The sequence below is a fragment of the Pseudochaenichthys georgianus genome, chromosome 12, assembly GCF_902827115.2.
Source record: "Pseudochaenichthys georgianus chromosome 12, fPseGeo1.2, whole genome shotgun sequence".
NCBI lineage: Eukaryota > Metazoa > Chordata > Actinopteri > Perciformes > Channichthyidae > Pseudochaenichthys > Pseudochaenichthys georgianus.
The window spans coordinates 1,274,435-1,300,413 of NC_047514.1; the positions used below are offsets into that span (position 1 = coordinate 1,274,435).

At 42.1% G+C, this 25,979-nt stretch overlaps 2 protein-coding genes across 2 annotated transcripts in view; one reads left to right on the forward strand and one right to left on the reverse strand.

The window, feature by feature from the left end:
* Nucleotides 1-12,351, forward strand: part of chd1 (chromodomain helicase DNA binding protein 1) — a 43,506-nt gene extending 31,155 nt beyond the window's left edge. Inside the window, exons 27-36 of the mRNA XM_034095609.1 lie at nucleotides 48-198; nucleotides 582-704; nucleotides 1,718-1,861; nucleotides 3,196-3,465; nucleotides 3,584-3,697; nucleotides 6,428-6,606; nucleotides 8,246-8,345; nucleotides 8,426-8,477; nucleotides 8,796-9,189; nucleotides 10,864-12,351. Of these exons, the coding sequence (XP_033951500.1) occupies nucleotides 48-198; nucleotides 582-704; nucleotides 1,718-1,861; nucleotides 3,196-3,465; nucleotides 3,584-3,697; nucleotides 6,428-6,606; nucleotides 8,246-8,345; nucleotides 8,426-8,477; nucleotides 8,796-9,189; nucleotides 10,864-11,143 (1,807 nt within the window). The 3' untranslated portion in view covers nucleotides 11,144-12,351. The remainder of the gene's footprint in view (nucleotides 1-47; nucleotides 199-581; nucleotides 705-1,717; nucleotides 1,862-3,195; nucleotides 3,466-3,583; nucleotides 3,698-6,427; nucleotides 6,607-8,245; nucleotides 8,346-8,425; nucleotides 8,478-8,795; nucleotides 9,190-10,863) is intronic.
* Nucleotides 12,352-13,773: 1,422 nt separating this feature from the next.
* Nucleotides 13,774-25,709, reverse strand: reep5 (receptor accessory protein 5). The gene is made up of 5 exons (XM_034096616.2): nucleotides 25,502-25,709; nucleotides 25,300-25,393; nucleotides 16,467-16,605; nucleotides 15,053-15,221; nucleotides 13,774-14,015 (listed from the first exon to the last, which is right to left on the reverse strand). Exons 1-5 carry the CDS (start codon nucleotides 25,617-25,619, stop codon nucleotides 13,966-13,968), a joined length of 570 nt encoding a protein of 189 aa, XP_033952507.1. The 5' UTR covers nucleotides 25,620-25,709; the 3' UTR covers nucleotides 13,774-13,965.
* Between the last annotated feature and the right edge of the window lie 270 nt (nucleotides 25,710-25,979).

The window sequence follows — 25,979 nt, forward strand, 5'->3', positions numbered from 1 at the left end:
TAATGTACGATAAGTTCGTGGCTCACATATTTGTTCCGTTTGTATAGGTATATGATTCCATGCCATTCGAAGGCAGCACACTTTGACATTGATTGGGGGAAGGAGGACGACTCCAGTCTCCTGATAGGAATCTACGAGTACGGTTACGGCAGCTGGGAGATGATTAAGATGGATCCGGACCTGAACCTCACACACAAGGTGAGCGCAGGCATAATATGTGTCCAATCTGATTTGTTTTTGTTCTCGATATTTCATATTTGTCAATCTGTGTGTGTGTGGCTATTCCTGAAGTGTGTGTGTGTGTGTGTGTGTGTGTGTGTGTGTGTGTGTGTGTGTGTGTGTGTGTGTGTGTGTGTGTGTGTGTGTGTGTGTGTGTGTGTGTGTGTGTGTGTGTGTGTGTGTGTGTGTGTGTGTGTGGCTATTCCTGAAGGTGTGTGTGTGTGTGTGTGGCTATTCCTGAAGGTGTGTGTGTGTGTGTGTGTGTGTGTGTGTGTGTGTGGCTATTCCTGTGTGTGTGTGTGTGTGTGTGTGTGTGTGTGTGTGGCTATTCCTGAAAGTGTGTTCTGTGTCCATGCGTTCAGCTCCTACCTGACGACCCTGACAAGAAGCCACAAGCAAAGCAGCTGCAGACCAGAGCAGACTACCTCATCAAATTGCTCAGCAAGGACCTGGCCAAGAAAGAAGCACAGAAGCAAGCCGGGACAGTAAGTCCTCCTCTGTTCTTCTGACGGTTACTCGTGTCCTTTTTTACATGCATATAACAAACATGGTTTAATTGAATGAATGGAAATGTAATGCTATTAAATATCCTTGAATTATAAACAGAAGGATAATAATGGATTATAACGGACAATAGCAGTCAAACACAACCACTGAATGTTGGAACTACAAATCTCCTCAATAGGCGCTTTCACACCGGAGTACTTTTCCCTTTTAGTTCCGATAGTTCCTGGGATTTTGCGTTCACACCAAAAAGAGAACTTAGTTCATGAGAACTTTCTCCCCTTTTTCAGTCCCTGCTAGAGAGGTGGTTTCCTGGGGAGACACAAGTTCCAATTTCTGATTGGCTGGGTGAATTGCAAACCACGCCCCCCGTAAAACTCTGAAAAGTTTTTTGAAGCTGCCATTGTATTTGCTGGCATTAGCATTATTAGCATTAGCCCCGCGCACCAACGGAGAGAGACTAACTTATGGCAACACAAAAGAAAGCATGGGAACGGTGGAGATGAGGAGGTGTCGGCGTTCTGGCGATTTACTCGGAAGCCAGTCCCCAACTCTGGGGAGGCAGTATACGCCGTGAAGTTGTTTGCGGCCTGCCAGTAAACCCAGAGCAGAAGAAGAAGAAGTGACGTCAGCGGCTTAATTTGCGTAATCTTCCCTCAGGGACTTATTCCGGTGTAAACGCGATCTGCTCTTTAGTTCCATTGGGGAACGATGTGCTGGCACTAAGTACGGCAAAGTACTTGGTGTGAAAGCGGCTAATGGCACGCACGATAGATAGGTACTTTGGTACTTTATTGATCCCAAACTGGCAATTTATTTTGTCACAGCAGCAGTGATGTCAAGCATTACAGTTAAAAATATTTAAAAGATTCAATAAGACATCTGCTAAATTGTTAGTCGAAACATCTGTATCTGCTGATTTATTTGACATCGTCTCATCCCTTATTCAAATGTGTTTCTACTCTAATTCTCCACGCTCCTTTGTGTCGTTTAGGCCAATTCACGGAAGAGGAAACCGAGAAATAAGAAGAGCAAGACCCAGAAGCCAATTAAGACCGAAGAGGTGCTGAAGAGCATGTCCTCGGACCCCCCATCGGACAAGAGGTCGGACGACGAGGACGAGATCGAGGAGGAAAAGGTATTTAGTCGGGATGGGAATTTGAAAGCAGATGTATATTCGAATATTCGACCCCCAAAAAAAACGGTTAACCGAATTTACATATACAAAAAAAGTTATATATATAATAAATAAATATATTTAAAATGGCACCATCGTATACATTTAATTAATCCATTTGATAATGTCCGGCAGTGGCTCAGTCAGTAACGGCTTCGACTGAGCTGTAGGGTCGCCGGTTCAAGTCCCCGAACAGATCTAAAATATGGAGGGTGGACTGCTGCTTGGAGAGGTCCCAGTTCACCTCCTGCCCTGCCGTGGTGCCCTTGAGCAAGGCACCGGACAGCCCATTCCCCCCTCACTGCCATTGCGCTGTACAATAGCTGCCCACTGCTCCTAGTACTAGACTCCTGGCACTAGGATGGGTTAAAAGCAGAGAACACATTTCACTGTGTGCTCTGCATGTGTGACCATTAAAGAGGGGTTTCATCCCATAAAAAAAATATATTCATAACTCATATTCGAATACCTGAATCATTTCGAATATTCGATTTATCTTTCCAATCCCTAGTATTTAGAGACATCTCGCACTGCTCGCTGCAGCATGAAATAACTGGGTGTTTCTCAATGTCGAGGAAGGCTGCTCCAGAGCCACTATTTCATGGATGCTACGTCATCGAGTGCCGCCGAAGGACTGTTCCAATGTCCAGGATGCTTGAAATTCTATCGAGGCCGGCGTCCTTCGTTGCGGGAAATTTCGAGGCTGCAAATCAAGCCCCCAGGAAGTGCACCGGACTCTGAGGAAAATATTCGCTGTGGCCAAACAGCGGTACTACAACTTCCGTATCAGTCACTGGGCCCGGAAATACTTTTCCCCATTGACTAACATCGGGAATGAGACGTCTGTAAATCGTTGGATACTTTTTTTTAAACTAAATAAACTACCCAGTATGAACGTTTGTATATCCCTTATTAAAAACATTCGGTCCTCAAGCTGTAAAATACGCTAATAACGTTATTCTGAGAGTTATTTTCCTCGGCATTATGAACGCGCATCTAACCCACGGGACCGCGCCGCCCGGCACGTTCATGTGACGTGTTCAGCACTACACGAGTTTCTCTTTACCCATGGATGCACAATAACAACGGATTATATGAATACTTTCGTGACGTTTCGCTCTCTCAGAAGTTGGGCCATTTTGTCTTCATGCGCCAATGAGCAACTCTCATAGGAATGAGCGAGGCCCCGCCTCCCACGCTGTATCCAGTTCTTATCCATGGTCCTACCAAGGAAGCGTCCTCGACATTGAGAAACACCCACTGCTTCCATGTTTAACACTTTCAACCCCCTTCAGGAGGTGACCCCGGTGAAAGCTCCGAGCAGACGGGGCCGAGCAGACCGGGTGGTGCCGAAGGAGGACGAGGACGAGGAGGATGAAGACGAGGATGAAGACGAGGAGCCCGAGCAGGAGGAAGTATCGTCGTCGGGGGAAATGGAGATCAAAAAAGAAAGCAAAAAGGAGAAGAAGGACGACAGTTGGGACATTAAAGAAACAAAGGAGCCAAAGGAGAAAAAGGAGACGAAGCCTCTGGAGGCGGTGTACAAAGAGGACAACCTGGACAAGGTGAAAAAATAATTTGATACTTTCCGTTACTATATTTGACGTGTTTCTTAAATCAAGATGAAGGCTTTGAGTTCAATGTTTTGTTTGGGAAATTAACTCTCCAATCCCTCCTCACCAGAACGAGGTGAAGACTAAGAAACCCGGTGATGTGCCGGTCCATATAACAGCGGGGGGAGAAACCGTGCCGGTGTCTGAGGAGTCTGAGGAGCTGGACCAGAGGACCTTCAGTGTGGTGAGGAACACGTTTAGTTAAAAAACAAAGCCTGGTGTTTAGAGTTTGTTTGAGAGTTTGTTTGGTGGCATTGCACACCCTGCAGGAGCCACGTCACTGCAAGCTAGCGTAGATGTCACTCCCAATACAGATAATGCTGTGGGTCTTAACAAGTATTAAAAGTTGATCAATCAATTTAGAGAAAATTAAGGCTATTAAAAAGTATTAACGGCATTTTCCAAGGGGTTACATTTTGTAGCTTGTTTTCAATAAGTATATAAAGTGTCCAAAGAGGTTGTATTCTACAGTCTGCCTGAATGTAGTCATGGCGTAGGTGTGTAGTGTGATTCTGTAGTTTATTGATGGCATCCCGTTGGGTTTGACGTCATCTGAACAGGACATCGCACGCTCACTGCTCGATAGCGCGCGAAGGCCCGTTTACGCCGGTTGCTAAGCAACATCGTTATGGGGAAATGCAAGTCTGCGTCCAAATGGTTGGAAGATAAGGAGGAAGGACAATCAATACTGTATATAGTCAATGTGAGGTAAAGTGTGTCGCCAAGGTAACCGGTTAGAACTCAAAGTGGCGATGAGGTGTTAAAACGTATGGAAAGGGTCTTTAAAAAAGGTCTTACTTTGACTTCAGGATTCCTGCATAGACCCTGGTTCTATTAAACGTACAAAGGCAGAGTGAATTGCAAGTACTTCACAACTGCTTTATTCTGTGGTCCAGAGTCAAAGCTAATCATTTGTCCTACGAGTTGGAGCTGGAGTGGTACCCCGCTAGTTTTCCACCATCTTTAAGCCTCTTTGCTACCGGCGTCTGCTACTCGAAAGTCACTCGCTTTCCGACCCTTTGGTTCTTGAGTTCGACCAGTTTAGAGTAGATTAGAAGCAAGTACAGTGAGAAGAGTAAAGCTACTCCTTTTTGAGGTGCCGTCAACACATTCAGAATAGACAACAAAGACATTCATACATACATGAAATAATAACAAATAAAGTGCAGGAAATAATCCAATGAGTATAGTTAATATGTGACCCGCTCTATCGAAACCAGTCGGAAGTCGCACCGGCTCGTTTCAAAATAAACGTGGATTTGCGTTTTTCGTTTGATTTTAAATAAACAAAGTCTTGGCTTTCAGAATATGAAACTTTTATTTCCAAGATCACACGATAAATACATTTTTGAAGCTTGTAAAGGGACGAAGACACCTCTCACTCGCACTCTGCTGTTCCGCAGCGCCGCCCCCCTCCCTCCAGCTGACATTATGAATGTAGGCGTATAGTAATCATAGATAACACGGCAGGGTCTGTTACAGTTTGCTTTCATCTGATTTCAATTAAACAAAGTCTTTCAGAATATTAAACTTGTTTCGGCAAATTCAGAAGATAAATACAGCTTTGAAGCTTCGGCATAATTACAAGCGGAGAACGGAGTAACTTGACGTCACAGCAGGCGCAACAACAGCCGGTGTTTCTCGTGAGGGTTTTCCCCCGGGAGACAAACACAATACACACACACGCGAGCTTCCCCCAGACCAGTAATCTAAACGAAAATATTTTCCCTCCGTACTACTTTGATCATTTACTAACAACCAATCAGATCGATGACAAAATGATGACTCAGTGATAGTCATTATATAATGTGACATATTTCGCTTAATATTTGGAGTACAACACTAACCCTGATATCATTAGAAAGCTAGGAATCTCCTCGTTCCAACAGTGTATACAACTCAACCTGTGTCTTCGGGTCAATGCGACTGATTTCGATAGAGCCGGTCACATGTGTATGTTGTTGGGGAATCATTCGCCCTGCATGTCCTCCTCCTTCGCCCTCTGACGCAGCTGACCAGCCTTGAGCAGCCGTTATCTCCCGTAAGGCGGGGCTGCCATAGCAAGTTGTTGATGTTGCCAGTTTGTGACCGGGCTACTGTCGGTCAGAGATAGTTATTGTTGTGGGACACCTGGAACACATCCTTCTCGGGGTGGAGATGACCCCGAGCCGTAAGCGACAACAAATGTGAGTCAGTGTCCTCAGCTGTTTAGTCTATCTAGTGAAGAATGTTGATTATTACACTGATAGTTAAAACCTGGAGCTGCAGGACGGTTCTTCAGAATTGATTGTGGCATCTCAACCGTGTTGTCAACCCGTGGCCCGTGACATGTCGTGTGAATTCTCCGGCCGAAGCTCCAAATAAACCGTCAGTGTTTGCCATCAAAGCTCCAGCTCTCCATCGTGTCTGTCTGAGTCCTGACTCCAATTGCTTCAGAAGTTCCTCCACATATGTTGTAATAATAATACACTTTATTTGTATAGCACCTTTCATGCACAAAGCAGCCCAAAGTGCTTTTCAGGAAACATAACGACAATATTAAAATAAATACAGAACAAGATAAGATATCAACAGCGATCCAAATGAAATTCCCTTGAAGTAAAGCTGACAAGAAATTCAAATAAGTTAAAATAAAACAATTTTAAAAATGTAAAAAAAAAGCAAAGCAGAAATAATAGAGTAAAACATGGACAACGATACTAGTGAGAATTGAAAGTTGACCCAAAGTAAAAGCCACACTTGTGTGCCGAGAGCCACCGCGGATGCAGTTGAAGCGCGAAAACAGTTTTGCAATCAGGCTCCGAACTGCTCTTGGAACCACCTGGTTGGAAAAGGGGGTCTTCGAGGATTAGGAACGGATGTTATCCTAATGTTTGTGAACGTAGCCGAGTTGACTGTAGTTTTATGGTTGCAGTGTAAGGAGCGGATGCGGCCGGTGAAAGCGGCGCTGAAGCAGCTGGACCGACCGGAGAAAGGTCTGTCGGAGCGAGAGCAGCTGGAACACACCAGGCAGTGCCTCATCAAGATCGGAGACCACATCACCGAGTGTCTGAAGGAGTACTCCAACCCCGAGCAGATCAAACAGTGGAGAAAGTAAGCATGCACGCACACACACACACACACACACACACACACACACACACACACACACACACACACACACACACACACACACACAGCAGAGGTGGGAAGTAGTGGAGTACAAATACTTCGGTAAGTACATGTTTCTGGTATCAGTACTTTACTCCACTACTTATTTTTATGACGACTTTCTACTTTTTACATGTTGAACTCAAATACCTGTACTTTCTACTTCTTACATGTTGAACACAAATACCTGTACTTTCTACTTCTTACATGTTGAACTCAAATACCTGTACTTTCTACTTCTCACATGTTGAACACAAATACCTGTACTTTCTACTTCTTACATGTTGAACTCAAATACCTGTACTTTCTACTTCTCACATGTTGAACACAAATACCTGTACTTTCTACTTCTTACATGTTGAACTCAAATACCTGTACTTTCTACTTCTTACATGTTGAACTCAAATACCTGTACTTTCTACTTCTTACATGTTGAACTCAAATACCTGTACTTTCTACTTCTTACATGTTGAACTCAAATACCTGTACTTTCTACTTCTCTCATGTTGAACTCAAATACCTGTACTTTCTACTTCTCACATGTTGAACACAAATACCTGTACTTTCTACTTCTCACATGTTGAACTCAAATACCTGTACTTTCTACTTCTCACATGTTGAACTCAAATACCTGTACTTTCTACTTCTTACATGTTGAACACAAATACCTGTACTTTCTACTTCTTACATGCTGAACTCAAATACCTGTACTTTCTACTTCTCACATGTTGAACACAAATACCTGTACTTTCTACTTCTTACATGTTGAACTCAAATACCTGTACTTTCTACTTCTCACATGTTGAACACAAATACCTGTACTTTCTACTTCTTACATGTTGAACTCAAATACCTGTACTTTCTACTTCTTACATGTTGAACTCAAATACCTGTACTTTCTACTTCTTACATGTTGAACTCAAATACCTGTACTTTCTACTTCTCTCATGTTGAACTCAAATACCTGTACTTTCTACTTCTCACATGTTGAACTCAAATACCTGTACTTTCTACTTCTCACATGTTGAACTCAAATACCTGTACTTTCTACTTCTCACATGTTGAACTCAAATACCTGTACTTTCTACTTCTCACATGTTGAACACAAATACCTGTACTTTCTACTTGAGTAAAGCATGTGTGTACTTCTACCCTCTCTGCCTCACAGTAAGGTTGTGTGACGGTTCCCTGGAGTAACCTTGATGTAGAAACAGAAATGTGGAAACAAGATATGAAGCAAACAGTGTAATGTGTGATCAGTGAGTCACGTGACATCGGAAACTAGTTTGGCCTTTTGATTTGAGTCATGAATTCTGGATTTTGAACGTGTTTAATAATCGTTACAGCCAGGATGTGAGAGCTACCTCAAGGGAAGGGAAAGGCTCTGACTGCTTTACTCTACTTATGATCTCCTAATACCTTGAAAAAATACTCAAATTGGGATTCACACACACACACACACACACACACACACAGATCTAACATTACATTGCATTGAGCTGTACATCAGGTCTCATGGAGCCAAAACCTAACCTGTCACTGATTGAATGAAACTGATTCTTTACATGTTTGTCCTTCACAGAAACCTGTGGATATTCGTTTCCAAATTCACGGAGTTCGATGCCAGGAAACTTCATAAACTGTACAAACATGCAATCAAGAAAAGACAAGAGAACGCCCAGGTATGTAAAAGGCCTGTTGGACTTCTGAATTTGTTATTAAAGTATGACGTCCTGTGCCGACATTATCTTTCTTTCCTCAGGCAATGGAGCAGAACACTCGAAATGCAAACACCCACGGATACAAACACACAGGTACAGTCAGCTTAACAATATGTATACGAACCCCTTGGAATAATCTGCATTTAACGGTCATAGTGTACGTTGGAAAAGTCTGTGGACCCCTAGACTTTAACAAAAGCCGTCTGATTTAGGTGTTAGCAAACCTTGTTTTAAGTGTTGTTCGAGTTATTTTTACTTATTCAAAAATATTTTAAGTTTGCTATTACCAAGAAGCGTCTGCTGATGCCTCGCAACAAATATCTCCGACCTGTAATATATTGATGACAAACAGTGTAATAGGGGACCTTTGAGATGGACATCGGCTTACTGATGAGTGTGTGGTGTCTTCAGATATCGAACGGCTGAAGGACAGCTCTCACCAGGATGAGAGCAGCAGGGACAGCTACAGCTCGGACAGACATCCTCCGTCAGGACGGCACCACGAGAGCAGCAGCAAGGACCGACACAGCTCCGAGCCGCACAGGAAGTCCTCGGGAGGGGAGAGCAGGAAGAGACCGTATACCTCCTTCAGCAACGGCAAAGACCACAGAGACGGCAAAGACCACAGAGACGGCAAAGACCACAGAGACGGCAAAGACCACAGAGACGGCAAAGACCACAGAGACGGAAAAGACCACAGAGACAGCAAAGACCACAGAGACGACCACAGAGACGGCAAAGACCACAGAGACCACTACAGACCAGACAGCAGGGACAGGGACCGTGACAGAGACAGATCGGACAGGTGAGAACAAGATTCTAGCATTTTAGGATGTTTCCACAAGGGCCTGATTCAGTTCTGCTGGAATAAATACAACTTTAGGGGCGGGGTTTTGTAGTCCTGATCATCTGTGATTGGACAGACACCTTGTGTACTACCCAAGCCCCCAGGAAGTGTGCCGGACTCTGAGGAAAATATTCGTTGTGTCCAAACGGCGGTACTGCAACTTCCGTATCAGTCCGTGACATCCCTGGGCCCGGAAAGACTTTTCCCCATTGACTAACATCGGGAAAGAGACGTCTGTAAATCGTTGGGTACATTTTTCGTAACCAAATAAACTACCCTTATTAACGTTATTCTGAGAGTTATTTTCCTCGGCATTATGAACGCGCATCTGAGAGTAGGGGGGCGGGGCTTAAGGGGCAACTCAACTGCACATGTTCGATGAGAGCACAGCCAGGCATGTTGTGCCAATGAGCAGCTCTCGTAGGAAAGAACGAGACTCCGCCTCCCACGCTGTATCCAGTTCTCATTATACATCCATGGTCCAACCTCATTCTTGAAATATTTAAGAATAAATAATGGTATGTTACGTTCTAAAGTGGAAATAAATCCCCATCAAACACTCGGTAGATCTTCAGTGGAGACGGGTTCTCTAGAGTTGAGTCTCCATTCAATTCAGTCATTACATCAACCTTAAACATTATATTAAAAGAAAAGAACTGCATGACTTGTTGCCGTGGTGACGTCATGTGACCGTGATGTTTATAGCCCAACATCAGCTTTAGGCGATTGCCTTTATGCTAAATCCTAAAGTTGTGTTAACATGTGGGGATTATCCTGCTGGACAAACGTTGAAGTGTCGGGATTGTGTGTTTACCACAGATCTTATTTTCTGCACATTTTTCAAAATCCAAATCCTTTTTGAGAGGAGCCCTTGCGATGCTAATTTCTGGGTTGGCGCTCCAAAATAAATCATCACTGCACCGCTCTATACAGCAAAATGTTATATCAAATGAATATCTGCGTGCAGATCGTGTGTACACTAGGGCTGTACCCGAATATTCGTTCGTTGGAGTACTATTCGGGTTTCAATTTCGTTATTCCGATATTAGTTTTATTTGTTTTCCCCGTTTTTTTGTCAAATTGAAATCTCCAATATCAACGTAAGAGCTTGTGCCTCTTCGGGGGGTGCCAACACTTAACCATAAACGTTATCGTTTACTTTCTCCGTATTTATAAGTAGATATTACTCTTCTCCGTTAATCTCCGTCACGTTGTTTCCATAGCAACAACAACTTCCTGTCAACAGCGCTAACTCTCCTTCAAAATAAAAGCATGTCCATAAATAGGAAGCCAAGCCATATTACACTTAAGACATATACAACTGCAACGAAAGTAACAAACACGATGCAATATCCTTTTCAATTTCAAAGAACACAAATTGGGTTACATTAAAAAATAACTATAAAACAACAATACTGTAGGATAACAAAATGAATGCCGTGAATACACCGAAATACACGTGTTGAAGCGGTTCGCTGCTGATTACTACGCACCTAACCCCCGCCGAATATTCGCTGCTGATTACTACCGAATATCCGGAGCCCGAAAAATGGTATTCGGGACAGCCCAAGTGTACACTAGCATCCTCATGTGTTAAAGTGCCGTCTAACTCCTGATGCTCTGTGTGTGCAGATACTACAACGACAGCAAGCACAGGAAGCTGGACGAGTTCCGCTCCAGAGACCGCCTGGACGTGAAGGACCACTCCCACTCGGACCACCGCTCCTCCTACCGATACCACTCGGACTGGCAGGCGGAGCAGCGCGCCTCGGCCAGCGTTCCCCCCCGCTCCCCCCGGGACCAACGCTCGCCCTACGACTCGCGCTCGCCCATGGGACACCGCTCGCCCTTCGACTACTCGTCGGACCACAAGAGCACACCGGAGCAGATCTGGAGCAGCCGCAAGACATAACAGCAGCTCCCAGGTCTGCTGGTAGCAGCCATAGACTCCGAAAAAAAACACAGCAAATGCCTTACAGGGACTGTGAACTCACTGCAGCTGCAGCAAGAAACACTGTGCATCCACTGCAGCTGCTTCATCTCGGGAACGCCAGGCAGCAGATTAAAAAAAACAAATCATATTTTTGTATTAAAGAGTTTAAGGCTGCAGCGAGACGGCACGCAGCGATTTTTGTTATTTTTATAGACTTTTCTTAACTCTGGAAACTGACACAATTGACCCTGAGAGCTGCCTCATATTCCCAACCGACGACACTGGATCCTGTTGTTCTGTTTCGTCTGTCCGTCTCCATCATGCTCGATGTGATTATCTACCTTATTTAAGTGTTAACTCGATGAGAACAGAATCGCTTTACAAGTCGATGTTTCAAGGTGTCCGGCTCGGGCTCACCACCTGGCGTACCTCATGTTCAGCATTTCTCATTTTTCCCTCAGCAGGTTTCTTCGTTTTCCAACCAGGCGTGAATTATTTAATAACATATCTTAGATGTAAAAAAATAACCTGGATTGTTGTTGTTTTTTTGGGAGCGTGAGGTGTATCATGATTTATTTCCTCTTCATTAATACTGTTGTACATTTTTGTAAAATAGTAAATCGGTGGTCTTTTTTCCTCAGGCTTTTTGGATTTATTATGACTCTACTTTTCCCCATCAACTCAGGCTTTTTTGTCGTTCTACGAGTGAGTTTCTGTAAAATAGTTCTTTCATGATAATGCTTTCAGAATGTAACTTTTGGTAAAGGGAAAGAATCTTTAACGTTTTATTCACTAATGCTTCGTTCTTCTGCTCGGTAAGTCGAGAAGAAACTGACTTTTTAAAATCATTGTTTGAGATGAAAGTCAGTTTTCTTCCACTAAGAAGCACCAGTTCTGTTAGATCTTAAATAAACTCGACTTTTTACACTTTTTATTTGATTTACCTTTCAGTTTCCTTTTTCTACGTAGGCAATAATGTCACTGTTTCTATGCAGCCAAGTATATTTGTGGTGAACCACCCAACTGAATGAAGTAACTGTTACGGTTCGCACTGTTGTACATAGATTTCCTCTATATTTCAAATTGAATTTACACTGAAAGTGCATGAATTTTTATGAACTGTTTTATAGTTGTTTATGAAGCCATTAAAATCAATCACTGTACTCACTCGTACCAGCTCTCTTTAACACCGTGTCGACTTCTTTATTCTGCAAGGAGGCAGGGACCTTTGGAGGACAGGTGGGTGCATTCCTTAAGTACAATTGTGAGGTACTTTGAGTATATGCCTCGGTAATACTTCTACTCCACTACAGTTCAGAGGTAAATGGTATACTTTTACTCCACTCACTGCATGTATCTAATCCCTTTAGTTACTTCACAGATGTGGATGAATGATGTGAAATATAATCAAGTGTTGAATCAGACTTTAGTTCCACCTGGAGTAAATCCACCAGCTACCCTGCAGTCTACAAAGTACTTCAGACTAGCTGCACCTTCACCAGCTTTGAGAACACTTTCATGATCAATCATTATAAAACATATCATATATATTATTCTGAAATGGACCAATCTGCACAACGAATACTTTTACTGTCGCTACTTTCACTATATTTTGATGATAATACTTTTCTACTTTTACTTGAGTAACATTTTGAATGCAGGATTTTTACTGTGACAGAGTATTCCTACACTCTGGTACTTCTACTTTTACTCAAGCACAAGATCTGAGTACTTCTACTTTTACTCAAGCACAAGATCTAACTACTTGGCCTCAATAGTGGCGGCTCGAGGCTGTGGCGCAGTGCGTGTTCAGATCAGGTTCAAACCCCACTGCAGTCAGCGGGCGTTTCTCAATCGCAAGTAAAACTGCTGCAGAGCAACTATTTCAAGTATACTACGTCATCGAGTGGCGCCGAAGGACTGTTTAAATTCATGTTAAATGCCCAGCATTCTGCGCCAGTCTATGACGTAGTATACTTGAAATAGTTGCTCTGCAGCAGGTGTACTCGCGATTGAGAAACGGCCAGTATGTCGTTGTGTCCCTGAGACACTTCACCCCAAATTGCTCTTTGGGGATTGCCCACAGTATTGAGTATGGAAGTCGCTTTGGATAAAAGCGTCTAACAAGTGACATGTAATGTAGCGACACCTAGTGGGTCAAATAGGAACTGCAGACTTGCTCATTAGCATTTGTGGATCAAAACATATCATTTGTGTCTGCTCTATATCCAGGGAAACCCAGTGGTGGAGTGTGACTAAGTGTATATATATATATACTCAAGTGTTGTACTTGAGAGCAAAGTAAAGGTATTTGTACTTTATTCTTGCGTGGTTAAAACAAACGAACCGTTGCCAGGCAGAAACCCCACTGGGCTTTTCTGATGTTAAAATTTACAGTAATAGAGAATACAAGAGACATTAACTAACATCTTATAGCCTTAGTTACATTACAGTGACTTATTTGATGTTTAGTTTTTAAGGAATAAGTGGAAACAGGTTTTGGGTGTTATTTTAAGATACTTTTACATGTAATACTGTGACTCGGTTTACTAACTATACTTTTTCAATGCAGTACATGTACACACAACAGTGAAATGAATAAAACCAGGACCACTTAAGCAGGTTTTATTTGGTTCATAAAGCACATCAGGGCGTGTGTAAAGTCTCACAGCCCCGCAGAAGGCAGAGTTAAATAAGTAAATGGCTTTCCATGAAACATGTGACACAAAGATTCAGATTTAAGAACAGTTCTTCAGAACAGACAAGGCAACATTTCTCCTGTCAGAGTCCGACCCCCCTCTTTACTCGTACTTCTTCTCCTCGAACATGATGTTGGCCGTGGCTCTCTTGGCTGTGGACACACACACACACACAGAGAGAGACACACACACACACACATCTTATTTAGTAATTCTGATAGCTACTTGCAACTGTACAGAGGTGTAAATCTACTCAAGTGCTGTACCTAAGTAGAATTGTGAGATACTTGTACATAGTTACTTGAGTATCTCCATGTTATGCTACTTTGGACTTATACTCCAATACAATTCAGAGGTAAATGGTGTACTTGTAAGTCATTCAAACTAGCTGCACCTTTACCAGCTTTGAGAACACTTTCATGATCAATCATTATAAAACATATCATATATATTATTCTGAAATGGACCAATCTGCACAACGACTACTTTCACTGTCTTTCACGATATTTAGATGAGAATACTTTTCTACTTTCACTTGAGGAGCATTTTGAATGCAGGACTTTTACTGTGACAGAGTATTCCTACACTCTGGTACTTCTACTTTTACTCAAGTACAAGATCTGAGCACTTCTACTTTTACTCAAGTACAAGATCTGAGTACTTTTACTTTTACTCAAGTACAAGATCTGAGTACCTCTACTTTTACTCGAGTACAAGACCTGAGTACTTCTACTTTTACTCGAGTACAAGACCTGAGTACTTCTACTTTTACTCGAGTACAAGATCTGAGTACCTCTACTTTTACTCGAGTACAAGACCTGAGTACTTCTACTTTTATTCAAGTACAAGATCTGAGTACTTCTACTTTTACTCAAGTACAAGATCCGAGTACTTCTACTTTTACTCAAGTACAAGATCTGAGTACTTCTACTTTTACTCAAGTACAAGATCTGAGTACTTCTACTTTCACTCAAGTACAAGATCTGAGTACTTCTACTTTCACTCAAGTACAAGATCTGAGTACTTCTACTTTTACTCAAATACAAGATCTGAGTACTTCTACTTTTACTAAGTACAAGATCTGAGTACTTCTCCTGCCTCTGAGTAAAGTGCCACATGAAGGGAACTGTTCTCTGTTTCTTCCCGTCCCACACATTTCATCACGAGTGTTTCCAGTAAATTGTCTCACCCTCGTCTTTGAACTTGTCAGCAGCTTCTGACGCCTTGTCCTTCACAATCTTCATCGCATCGTCGATCTTGCCTTCGTTCTTCAGGAAGACTGGTCGAATGATGCGAGTATAAATGAGGATGGATCCGTTAGAGGCGGTGGGGGCCATGCAATAAACCAGGAAGGCACCCTGGAGAGAGGAGGGGGAGACATAAACACAATTTATCCTTTAGTATAATGAATATATATGGCATATTTATTCTTAGTATTTAAAAAGGACCAAAACGTCCATAATACGCCACCGAACACACATTCAAACTAAAGGAACCAGCTGTTTGGAAAATGAGAGAAGTAGAAAGTACAGGTATTTGAGTTCAAAGTGTAAGAAGTAGAAAGTACAGGTATTTGAGTTCAACATGTAAGAAGTAGAAAGTACAGGTATTTGAGTTCAACATGTGAGAAGTAGAAAGTACAGGTATTTGGGTTCAACATGTGAGAAGTAGAAAGTACAGGTATTTGAGTTCAACATGTGAGAAGTAGAAAGTACAGGTATTTGGGTTCAACATGTGAGAAGTAGAAAGTACAGGTATTTGGGTTCAACATGTAAGAAGTAGAAAGTACAGGTATTTGAGTTCAACATGAGAGAAGTAGAAAGTACAGGTATTTGAGTTCAACATGTAAGAAGTAGAAAGTACAGGTATTTGAGTTCAACATGTAAGAAGTAGAAAGTACAGGTATTTGAGTTCAACATGTAAGAAGTAGAAAGTACAGGTATTTGAGTTCAACATGTAAGAAGTAGAAAGTACAGGTATTTGAGTTCAACATGTGAGAAGTAGAAAGTACAGGTATTTGAGTTCAAAGTGTAAGAAGTAGAAAGTACAGGTATTTGAGTTCAACATGTAAGAAGTAGAAAGTACAGGTATTTGAGTTCAACATGTGAGAAGTATAAAGTACAGGTATTTGGGTTCAACATGTGAGAAGTAGAAAGTACAGGTATTTGAGTTCAACATGTGAGAAGTAGAAAGTACAGGTATTTGGGTTCAACATGTAAGAAGTAGAAAGTACAGGTATTTGAGTTCAACATGTGAGAAGTAGAAAGTACATGTATTTGGGTTCAACATGTAAGAAGTAGAAAGTACAGGTATTTGTGTTCAACATGTGAGAAGTAGAAAGTACAGGTATGTGTGTTCAACATGTAAGAAGTAGAAAGTACAGGTATTTGTGTTCAACATGTGAGAAGTAGAAAGTTCAGGTATTTGTGTTCAACATGTAAGAAGTAGAAAGTAAAAAGTCGTCAGAAAAATAAGTAGTGGAGTAAAGTACTGATACCAGAAGAATGTACTTAAGTACAGTAACAAAGTATTTGTACTCCACTACTTCCCACCTCTGGATCAAATCTATTTTTAACCCAACACATTGACAGAAGCTGGATTACCTTTCCGATGTAGTAGAAGGGGAACCAGGAGAGGAAGATGTCGGCGAAGAACTCGGCCACGCTGAAGAGCCCGTACACCACCCAGTAGGTGAGCCACTTGGTGTCGTCGTCTTTTGTGGCGCTTTCAATGGCCTTGATGCTGGGGAGGAACACATGGGAGATACACGTGTGAATACACGTCAACACCTGTCTCCCTTCTGCAACAGGTTGTTCGATCCAACGCGTCCATCTCCTCCTCTCTTAACTTTCTTTTGTTTTAAATCCCTACCATGACTTTCCTGCTCCCTCAATACGTTTCTTAGAAGACATTTCCCCATATTTTGCAACATGAGAAATAATTAAAAAATGGCCACCCTCTCAATAAAAGTCGTGTGTTTGTTCTCGACAGACTGTTGATATACAGGTTCCAACACGAGTGACATTCTCTTCATGAAAAGATAGAAGTAGTGTAATTAGAAACAGGTTTGAGTTACTTTGAGCTGCCTTCTTCTTCAACTCCTCCACATTTTAGAAGCCGATATCATTTATGTGACAGCTGTAGCTGCATTTCAGAATCAGATCATTAGTTAATATGGATCAACTTTTAAAGCAGCATCAGGAGGATACGTCCCCAGCTGACCCAGAAAGCCACGCCGGTTCTGGTCCAGGCTCTCGTCATCTCACGCCTAGACTACTGCAGCTCCCTCCTGGCTGGTCTACCTGCATCCGACCTCTCTCACCCAGAATGCAGCGGCTCGTCTGGTCTTCTACCTTCCTGTTGAGCCAGTTGAGTAGCACTTGAAATGTTTTTGCTCTGAAGCCTGATGTACTTTATGATTCTGTTTTCTTCAAGTTCGTATCTTGTTGGTCGAACGCACTTATTGTGAGTCGCTTTGGATAAAAGCGTCAGCTAAATGCAATGTAGTGTAATGTCACACATTGACAAGTAAATATATGTTAAATACCAGCAGCAGTGTATCAATTGTGATAACCCAGTAACTAAATATATATATACGATTCTGAAACGATTACACATCATATAGTACTTTTACTTTTGATACCTAAGGATGTTTTGATGCCAATACTTTTACTACAGATTTTGAATGCAGTATAATTTACTGTATATACATTTACTTGAGTGTAAAGTCTAACCCTCTTCTTCCACCTCTGGATATACATTAACTAAAGGACTCTTTGATAAGAGACTCGTGGACCCCTCCCATCTAAAGGTCTGAGCAGCGTCCGTCTGCTGATCGAGACACACCTTCTCTGAAGTGCTGATAGGACGTTCGTTTATCAGTAGCTTTTAAAACTTTCTCTGTGTTACGTTCACTATGTGACGGTAAAGCAGACTGATGCCGCGTGGGTTCATCTGGAGACGGGCTGCGTTCCAATAGTCCCTTCAGCTTAGGAACCTTCCCGACGGAGTGACCCGGAAGAAGTCCCTCAGTGGCAGCCGTGAGAAGTGCCTTTTGAGTTCTCTAGATGAAAGGAAAGGAGGTTTCAAACTTCCTTTATAACCTCCTTTAGCTTAGGAACCACTGGACCTCCCTCACCGAAAGGAGAGGAGCAAATGCTGCCCCACAATGCATTGCAGCCGCAGCATTTGCCGTCACTCAACAGTCGGCCGTTCACGGAAACAACCGATTATGACGGAGAAATGATATCATGAACGTTACGGTGCTTATTAAGCATTTTAAAACGTATGTGGTAAGTTGTCAAAGTGCTTTGTTTTGAACGTTCATCAGTATTATAATCAAAGAGAGAAATATGAACGTTAGTTTTCACTGAAATGATCAAATAAAGTCAACATTTCACTGAGCTGCGTGGGGTTTGTTCAACTTTTAAAAGAAGTCCTTTTGCATTCTCCTATCCACTACCCTCTCTCACACACACAGCCATGCAACCCTCACCCTGCATTTACACTACTGATACCACTGACGTCCACACCTCATGCTTGACTTACTTTGCACTTCAATTAATTTGGTTAACTTGAATTATTTGCTTAAATAAACTTCTTTTGTTAACCGTTGATATGGTGCGTCTCCTCTTTGTTGTGGCCTCTTGAGCCGGGTCATAACACAGACCGTGACATGTCCGTTGACTCCTTACAAAGCAAACTCAAAAGCCATCTCATCGCATCTGTCTTTCTTGTCAACTCATGTCCTTCACTGAGTTTCCATCGACAGTAGCATCACTTCTGTCACATGCTTGCATCACATGGCAATACTTATGTTGTTTGCTTTGTACAGCAATATCACTGTTAAATCTACTTCTGTGCAAAACACACTTCCTGGCTGCTATCTCACACATGGGGCGAAGCCTGCGAGCTAGTTCAGGCAGTCGACTCGAGCACTTGCTGCCTTCATACATATCGCCCCCTTGCCACTCTACAACCAACCAAACGGAGTCTCCTTGATACGCCGCTCTATTGAAGCTGCCAGATCTCTCTATGCTTTGCTTGCTGCAGATACCTCCACGTCGCTGCTGCTCGCTGCCCCGCCACCACCCCAGCTTCCACCTGTAGGCCCGGGGGGGTAGTTATTTAATGTGTATCTGTGGAGTGATGAGGCCCGAGCCTCAAACTCAACTATATGCTGCTTCTAATAAACATGTTAAAGAAACACGTGAGATATCTGACTGAACTGAACTGGTACTGGATGTGTAAATTGTGTATCTCCTACTTTCACCTTTAATATGGTTATGCATGCTTCTTAATTAATATTAAGCTATTTGTAGTTGCTGTATTCTGATATTAACAATAACTGTGTTCATCTCTCTCCGTTGGTACCGTGTGTCTCCTGGCTTTCATTGTTAATTAGCATGCTTTGAACTTCCTGTACTGTCAGCTGTACATCGTCAGAGTCTCACTCGCACTATCGAGAGTCCTCACACCTAGCTATCATTTTACCACTTGTTGCCTCACCTCAGAAACAGATGTGCTTTCGTTAGAAGCCTGAAATTAGATCGCATGGTGAAGATTGCTTGGATGCCATTAAATACCCCACTTCCATGTGTCTTCGAAACAGCAGCTGCTGACAAGTGACTAAATAAACTACTCGACGTCATCACGCCTAACATTAGCCGCCTTTAGCTTAGCGGTGGTGACGTGATGTCGTTTATAGCCTAACATTAGCTTTGTACTTCTGGAGATTGTAGTAACGATTCAATTTGTGTAAACATGTGAAGATTATCCTGCTGGACAAAGTGTGTACGTTTCATATAAGTGTGTCTGCAATATTTCAAAAATCTACCATTCGCTGTTTGTCGAGTGAAGGATGCTCACTTCCTGGCTAGCCTACTAAAATAGGTCATCACTCACTACTCCGCTCTATTACCTCAAACTACCCCCCCCCTTACTATATGTTACTCTGCCCACCGACAGGCAACATTATCCCCCCCATGATATAAATAAAGAATACACTTGCCCATGGGTGTGTAAACACAGCAATGCATGCATGCTTACAGTAAACAAGAACCAAACAATGGCTGCTCTCAGGTCAGTGAGAACATTCAGATGTAACCATTAAACCCCCGAATCAGCCCTTCAAACTGCAGGCATTAGCTTTAGCATTAGCACGTAATGCAGCCAAGCACATAACACGACACTGCTGGCTAAATACATGTGTACCAAAAATAAACCCCAGCAGCCACTAATATTAGACATGGCAGACATTTGGAGTATGTATGTATATCAAGTAAGGACATTGAATAGTTAATGAAACCGTTTTTTTACCCTTAATGTCGTTTCTTCAAGCAACTTTTCACATTTCACGTCCTGGCTGTAAAACGTATTAAAATATTTCGAAAAAAAATGAAAGGGCCGACTAGTTTCTGATGTCACATTATACTGTTTGCTTCATATCTGGTTTCCACATTGCTGTTTCTACATCAAGGTTACTCCAGGGAACAGTCACACAACCGTGTGTGTGTGTGTGTGTGTGTGTGTGTGTGTGTGTGTGTGTGTGTGTGTGTGTGTGTGTGTGTGTGTGTGTGTGTGTGTGTGTGTGTGTGTGTGTGTGTGGTAACAGAGGCCGGGGATGTTCACAGGAAACTGAGAGTATAACAGAGACTAGACCCAGGCTGAGGTTTTATTTTATGTCGGAGAACAAAATGTTAAAATGTCCTCAGCTTGCATTCACCACAGATCGTATATATATCCAAACACACATTCAGAAAACCACTGACTTCCAGAGGAGGGAACAGGAAGTTGCGAAATGCCGACAACTCATTACGGCTCCCCTCTTTAAGGAATACTTTTTCATGAAGTGTCTGTTTGTTGTGTACGTGTGGACGTGTTGACCAACATGTGAGCAGCCTTGTGATTTCCTCCACAGACCCTCAGGCTGATTCATCCACATACTGCAGTCAGCTCTGAAGACAGACTCCGAAGTGCGTCTGGGAACAGCCAACATAAATATACAGCAAACTAGTTTGGGCTGTCGATCCAGTCTTAATGGACAATACCCACAAAGATCGGAAAATGTAAATGGCTAAACTCTTATTATGATGAGAGATGGTGGAGCGTTCAGATGCAGCGACTCGCCTCTCTCTCTTAATATAAACAATCATTTAACTTTAACACCTTAAATAAATCTGTAAATGTAGTTCCTGTACATCTTGTAAGTTTAATTAACTAATGCTTGTTATTTTCGTATTCTCCTTGCTGCCGTTACTGTTTTTAATTACAGTTTCATTCATCGCTGCTTTTATGTATTTGTACAATGAACAAAAATATAAACGCAACACTTTTGTTTTTGCTCCCATTTTTCATGAGATGAACTCAAAGATCTAAAACATTTTCTATTTACACAAGATAACCATTTCTCTCAAATATTGTTCACAAATCTGAAAGAATCTGTGATAGTGAGCACTTCTCCTTTGCCGAGATAATCCATCCCACCTCACAGCTGTGGCATATCAAGATGCTGATTAGACAGCATGATTATTGCACAGGTGTGCCTTAGGCTGGCCACAATAAAAGGCCACTCTGAAACGTGCATTTTTGCTTTATTGGGGGGGTCTGGGGGGGTCCGAAAACCAGTCAGTATCTGGTGTGAGGGGTAGGGGTAGGGGTAGGGTTAGGGTAATGTTGTGAATCGAGTGGCCTGTGTTCGTCGTCCATAACATACGCCTGCCCATACCATAACCCCACCACCACCATGGGCCACTCAATTCACAACATTACCCTAACCCTAACCCTACCCCTCACACCAGATACTGACTAGTCTTCGGACCCCCCCAGACCCCCCCAATAAAGCAAAACTGCACGTTTCAGAGTGGCCTTTTATTGTGGCCAGCCTAAGGCACACCTGTGCAATAGTCATGCTGTCTAATCAGCATCTTGATATGCCACACCTGTGAGGTGGATGGATTATCTCGGCAAAGGAGAAGTGCTCACTATCACACATTCTTTCAGATTTGTGAACAATATTTGAGAGAAATGGTTATTTTGTGTATTTAGAAAATGTTTTAGATCTTTGAGTTCATCTCATGAAAAATGGGAGCAAAAACAAAAGTGTTGCGTTTATATTTTTGTTCAGTGTAGATATTTGAAAGTGCATATAGAGAGAAGCCGGTGAGATAAAATTGTGCACGAGTATAATAACAATAAAGCTCTGGGATAACTTGGTATTTATATATGTATGAATGTAACTTCACCACTAGATTCTACTCTCATCAGTGGCGATTCTAGAGTCTGTGGCGATGACCAAATTAGTTGCCAACTAATTCAGTCGTCGATTCGTTGGTGACGTCATCACGTGTTTTACGCGTCGTTAAGCTCCAACGTTATCGGTCTTTTTATCGGTACTGGAGACATTTAAAAAATACATGTCATGTATTATTGCTACATAAACATTATCTCGTAGTCTTAGTGTCGCCAACTCCGTTTCTAAAATGCAAAAAGACAAAAAAATGCGTCTATGGTGTATTTTCGATCTTTCCAATCGAGACGAGATCTCTCTCCCGCGTGTGTGTAAACTGCCCCGCCCCCTCGCACACACACGCGGGAGAGAGATCTCGTCTCGATTGGAAAGATCGAAAATACATCATAGACGCATTTTTTTTGTCTTTTTGCATTTTAGAAACGAGTTGGCGACACTAAGACTGCGATATAATGTTTATGTAGCAATAATACATGACATATCTTTTTTAAATGTCTCCAGTACCGATAAAAAGACCTGCTGCTACATGCAGCAACACACGGCGGGGATGGCGGAGAGAAGCGCTCCAAGGTGTGGTTAAATGTTACCCGTCTTGATGTGGACAATGCTCGTTACCAAAAGTGCAATAAGAGTTTAGCATGTAAGGGCGGTAACACGAGCAATTTGTCTAAACATTTAGCAAAAGTGCTCCACATCCAGACGGAGGAATGCACCGGGTTCCACTGTCTTTCTAGTAGCTCTGTAGCCCCGCCCACGAGTAACGTTTCCACGTCAGGTGTTCTGTATGCTAGCAGCAACACACGGAGTTAACTACATTATACAAACATGGGTTAATGATTAGAGGAAACTGAGTTATTTAGTTTGTTAAAGTTTCAGCTATTCTGTTTACAGTTCTGTCTTCAGATTATTTAATACGATTTGTTAAAACATTGTTGTTTATTTGTATGTGAAATATTATTTATTTGATTTAAATAAAAAGCAATGTTAGTTGTGTTCACAATTTGTTAAGTTAATAATATATTTATTTTTGAATCAAGTATTCATCTTTAATGTCTTCATTGCTAGTTTCCACAAACCTAAAACAACCTCAAGCTAAATCTAAAAGTTGATGGCTGAACAAGAGCGTTTGAGAAATTGTGCAAGGCATACAGTCATAGTCCGAATAATCAATTAATCGTTTCATTAATCGATTATCAAAGTAGTCGTTTGTTGCAGCCCTAGTCTGTAATCAAGTATGTATAAAGGACTACAATTCCCAGGGTGCCAGACTCTGAAGAGACAGAGATGCAAACTGTCGGAAAGACGCCGCCGAGGCAGTTTTTTAACCGTTAAAGTTATACAAAGAAAGAAAGAAAGACTACCTTTAAAGTCATTCATTATTTAATTGGAGTTCTGCCTCTTTTATCTGATGTGTTCTGCTTATTGTAAAGAACTGTTTTCTTTGTTGACTGTGTGCAAAGTGTGTTATCTTATTTGCAGTAAACGCAAAACACAGTATCAACACGCCACCGGAGGCCAAGCGAGTCCTTTAATCTGTGAGTAAAACAAACGCGTCGGAAATGTCTGTAAAAGGAAATTGAGACCGGGTGTTTGCTCTGGTTGCCTGGGAGACAATCTGTCCGTCCAGTGTTTTATAGTGCATGCATACCCACAATGAAGATGTCATGACTACACTCTTTTAACTTGATTTATAACTTGGTATGCATTTAACTCAACCCCACAACTTCATTCATTGAACTCTAATGTATTTCTATAGTCAGAAATGTATCCATAATTCATGTCCGATACTGAAACGGTGCAAATGGGGAAGGAAGCAGATTTCCTGTGGTTAGTGACTCATCAGTTTTTCATCGTGACATCGTGAAAGCTCGTATCACCATGTTTAACTCCTAAAATACCAAATGTTTTATTTCTGCCATCACATAATGAGAGTGTCGTAAGCAGCACATAATCCGGCTCGGCCTATATCCGGCTCCTCGAGGACTCCTGACACAAAGAGGCGTCCGAGAGGAAAAAGGAGGCTCAGAGCAACATGTGATACTCTGTTGACCACACGGAGACACACTGACTGAGATAACGCATCCTCGTTACCGTTTTATAAATGACCCACTTATACGTTACGGAGGAGCTTTGTCCAATTCTGATAATATGTGGCTTCAAGGGACAAAGAAAGCATCCAAAAGGAAAATATCAGCCGAAATGTCAAGTTGAGAAATATAGAGCCTAAAGGCAAGAACACAGTACTTTACATACATGTAGTACAACATTACTGCTACTACTACCTATAATAAGCAATACATATTATCTAAGAACTAGAAGTATGTGGCTTTAATCCATCCGTGTGTTCAGGAGTGATACAGGATGACGTAAACAGGAAACAGAAGAAGGGAACTGATTTCCCCTTACATTAAAACAGATGTAATGAGATTACTAATACATATTATTGGGGATTACTAGCAGGATTAAAGTCACTACATTCATTTTACAAAATTAGTTACTTGCTTCTTTGCAGCTATGGATTTATAATACAGAATATAAAATCAACCAGTAATTAATTATATATATTGTTTTAATGTTTTACTACGTTTACGACATACTCTGTTACAGTAAAAGTCCTGCATTCAAAATGTTGCTCAAGTGAAAGAATAATATATATGATATGTTTTATAATGATTGATCTTTAAAGTGTTCTCAAAGCTGGTGAAGGTGCAGCTAGTCTGAATGGCTTTGTCGACTGCAGGGTAGCTGGTGGATTTACTCCAGGAACTAAAGTCTGATTTAACACTTGATTATATTTCACATCATTCATCCAGATCTGTGAAGTAACTAAAGGTGTTAAATACATGTGGTGGAGTAAAAGTACACCATGTACCTCTGAACTGTAGTGGAGTAGAAGTACAAGGTAATGTAAATCTACTTAGTTACTTTACATCACTGAGTAATTGTAACGGAATGGTGTGTGGGTGTGGTTGTGTGTGTGTGTGTGTGTGTGTGTGTGTGTGTGTGTGTGTGTGTGTGTGTGTGTGTGTGTGTGTGTGTGTGTGTGTGTGTGTGTGTGTGTGTGTGTGTGTGTGTGTGTGTGTGTGTGTGTGTGTGTGTGTGTGTGTGTGTGTGTGTGTGTGTGTGTGTGTGCGCGTGTGTGCGCGTGTGTGTGTGTGCGGTGCTGCAGGCCCCTCCTTGGTACTCACGATATGTATGCAGGATAGAGGAAGCCGATGAGGTTGCACAGCAGGGAGGCTCCGTACCCGATCACCAGGTACACCGAGATGATCCCGATCACAGCTGGAGGAACACACACCACATGTTACACACACACTCCTACACACACTACACACTGACAGAGAAACAAAGGTGGAGGAAGCTGGGTGTGATGCGTTTTTTTCCACTCACCCACAGCGATGTAGGTCCGGCTGACTCCAGTCTTCGCCTCTATCTTCGCCAGAGTGTCTGTCATGAAGTTCTTCTCCTGGAGGAACTTCTCGAACCTGTCTTTGAGCCCCTGCGCCATGGCTGCTCTTCTTTATTCTCAGCGATGCTGTTTGTGAGGAGAAGAGGATCAAACTGCGACAGCCTGCAGACACACTGTTTAAAGAGGCGTCACCGCACACCGGAAGTACTGCCTCCAGCTGCACCCTTCAAAATAAAAGCCTCACAGTCTTTGTCTTTGTTCCACACCTAGAGATGGGAGAAGTACTCAGATCTTGTACTTGAGCAAGAGTAGAAGTACTCCGATCTTGTCCTTGAGTAGAAGTACTCAGATCTTGTCCTTGAGTAAAAGTAGAAGTACTCAGATCTTGTACTTGAGTAAGAGTAGAAGTACTCAGATCTTGTCCTTGAGTAGAAGTACTCAGATCTTGTACTTGAGTAA

Excerpts from the sequence above, each read along its gene's own strand:
- reep5 (XM_034096616.2), bottom strand. The coding sequence starts at position 25,619 with ATGGCGCAGGGGCTCAAAGACAGGTTCGAGAAGTTCCTCCAGGAGAAG. Across the intron at positions 15,222-16,466 it reads CCTTCTACTACATCGGAAAG|GGTGCCTTCCTGGTTTATTG; the intron begins GTAATCCAGCTT and ends TCCTCTCTCCAG. Across the intron at positions 14,016-15,052 it reads TGACAAGTTCAAAGACGAGG|CCAAGAGAGCCACGGCCAAC; the intron begins GTGAGACAATTT and ends GTGTGTCCACAG.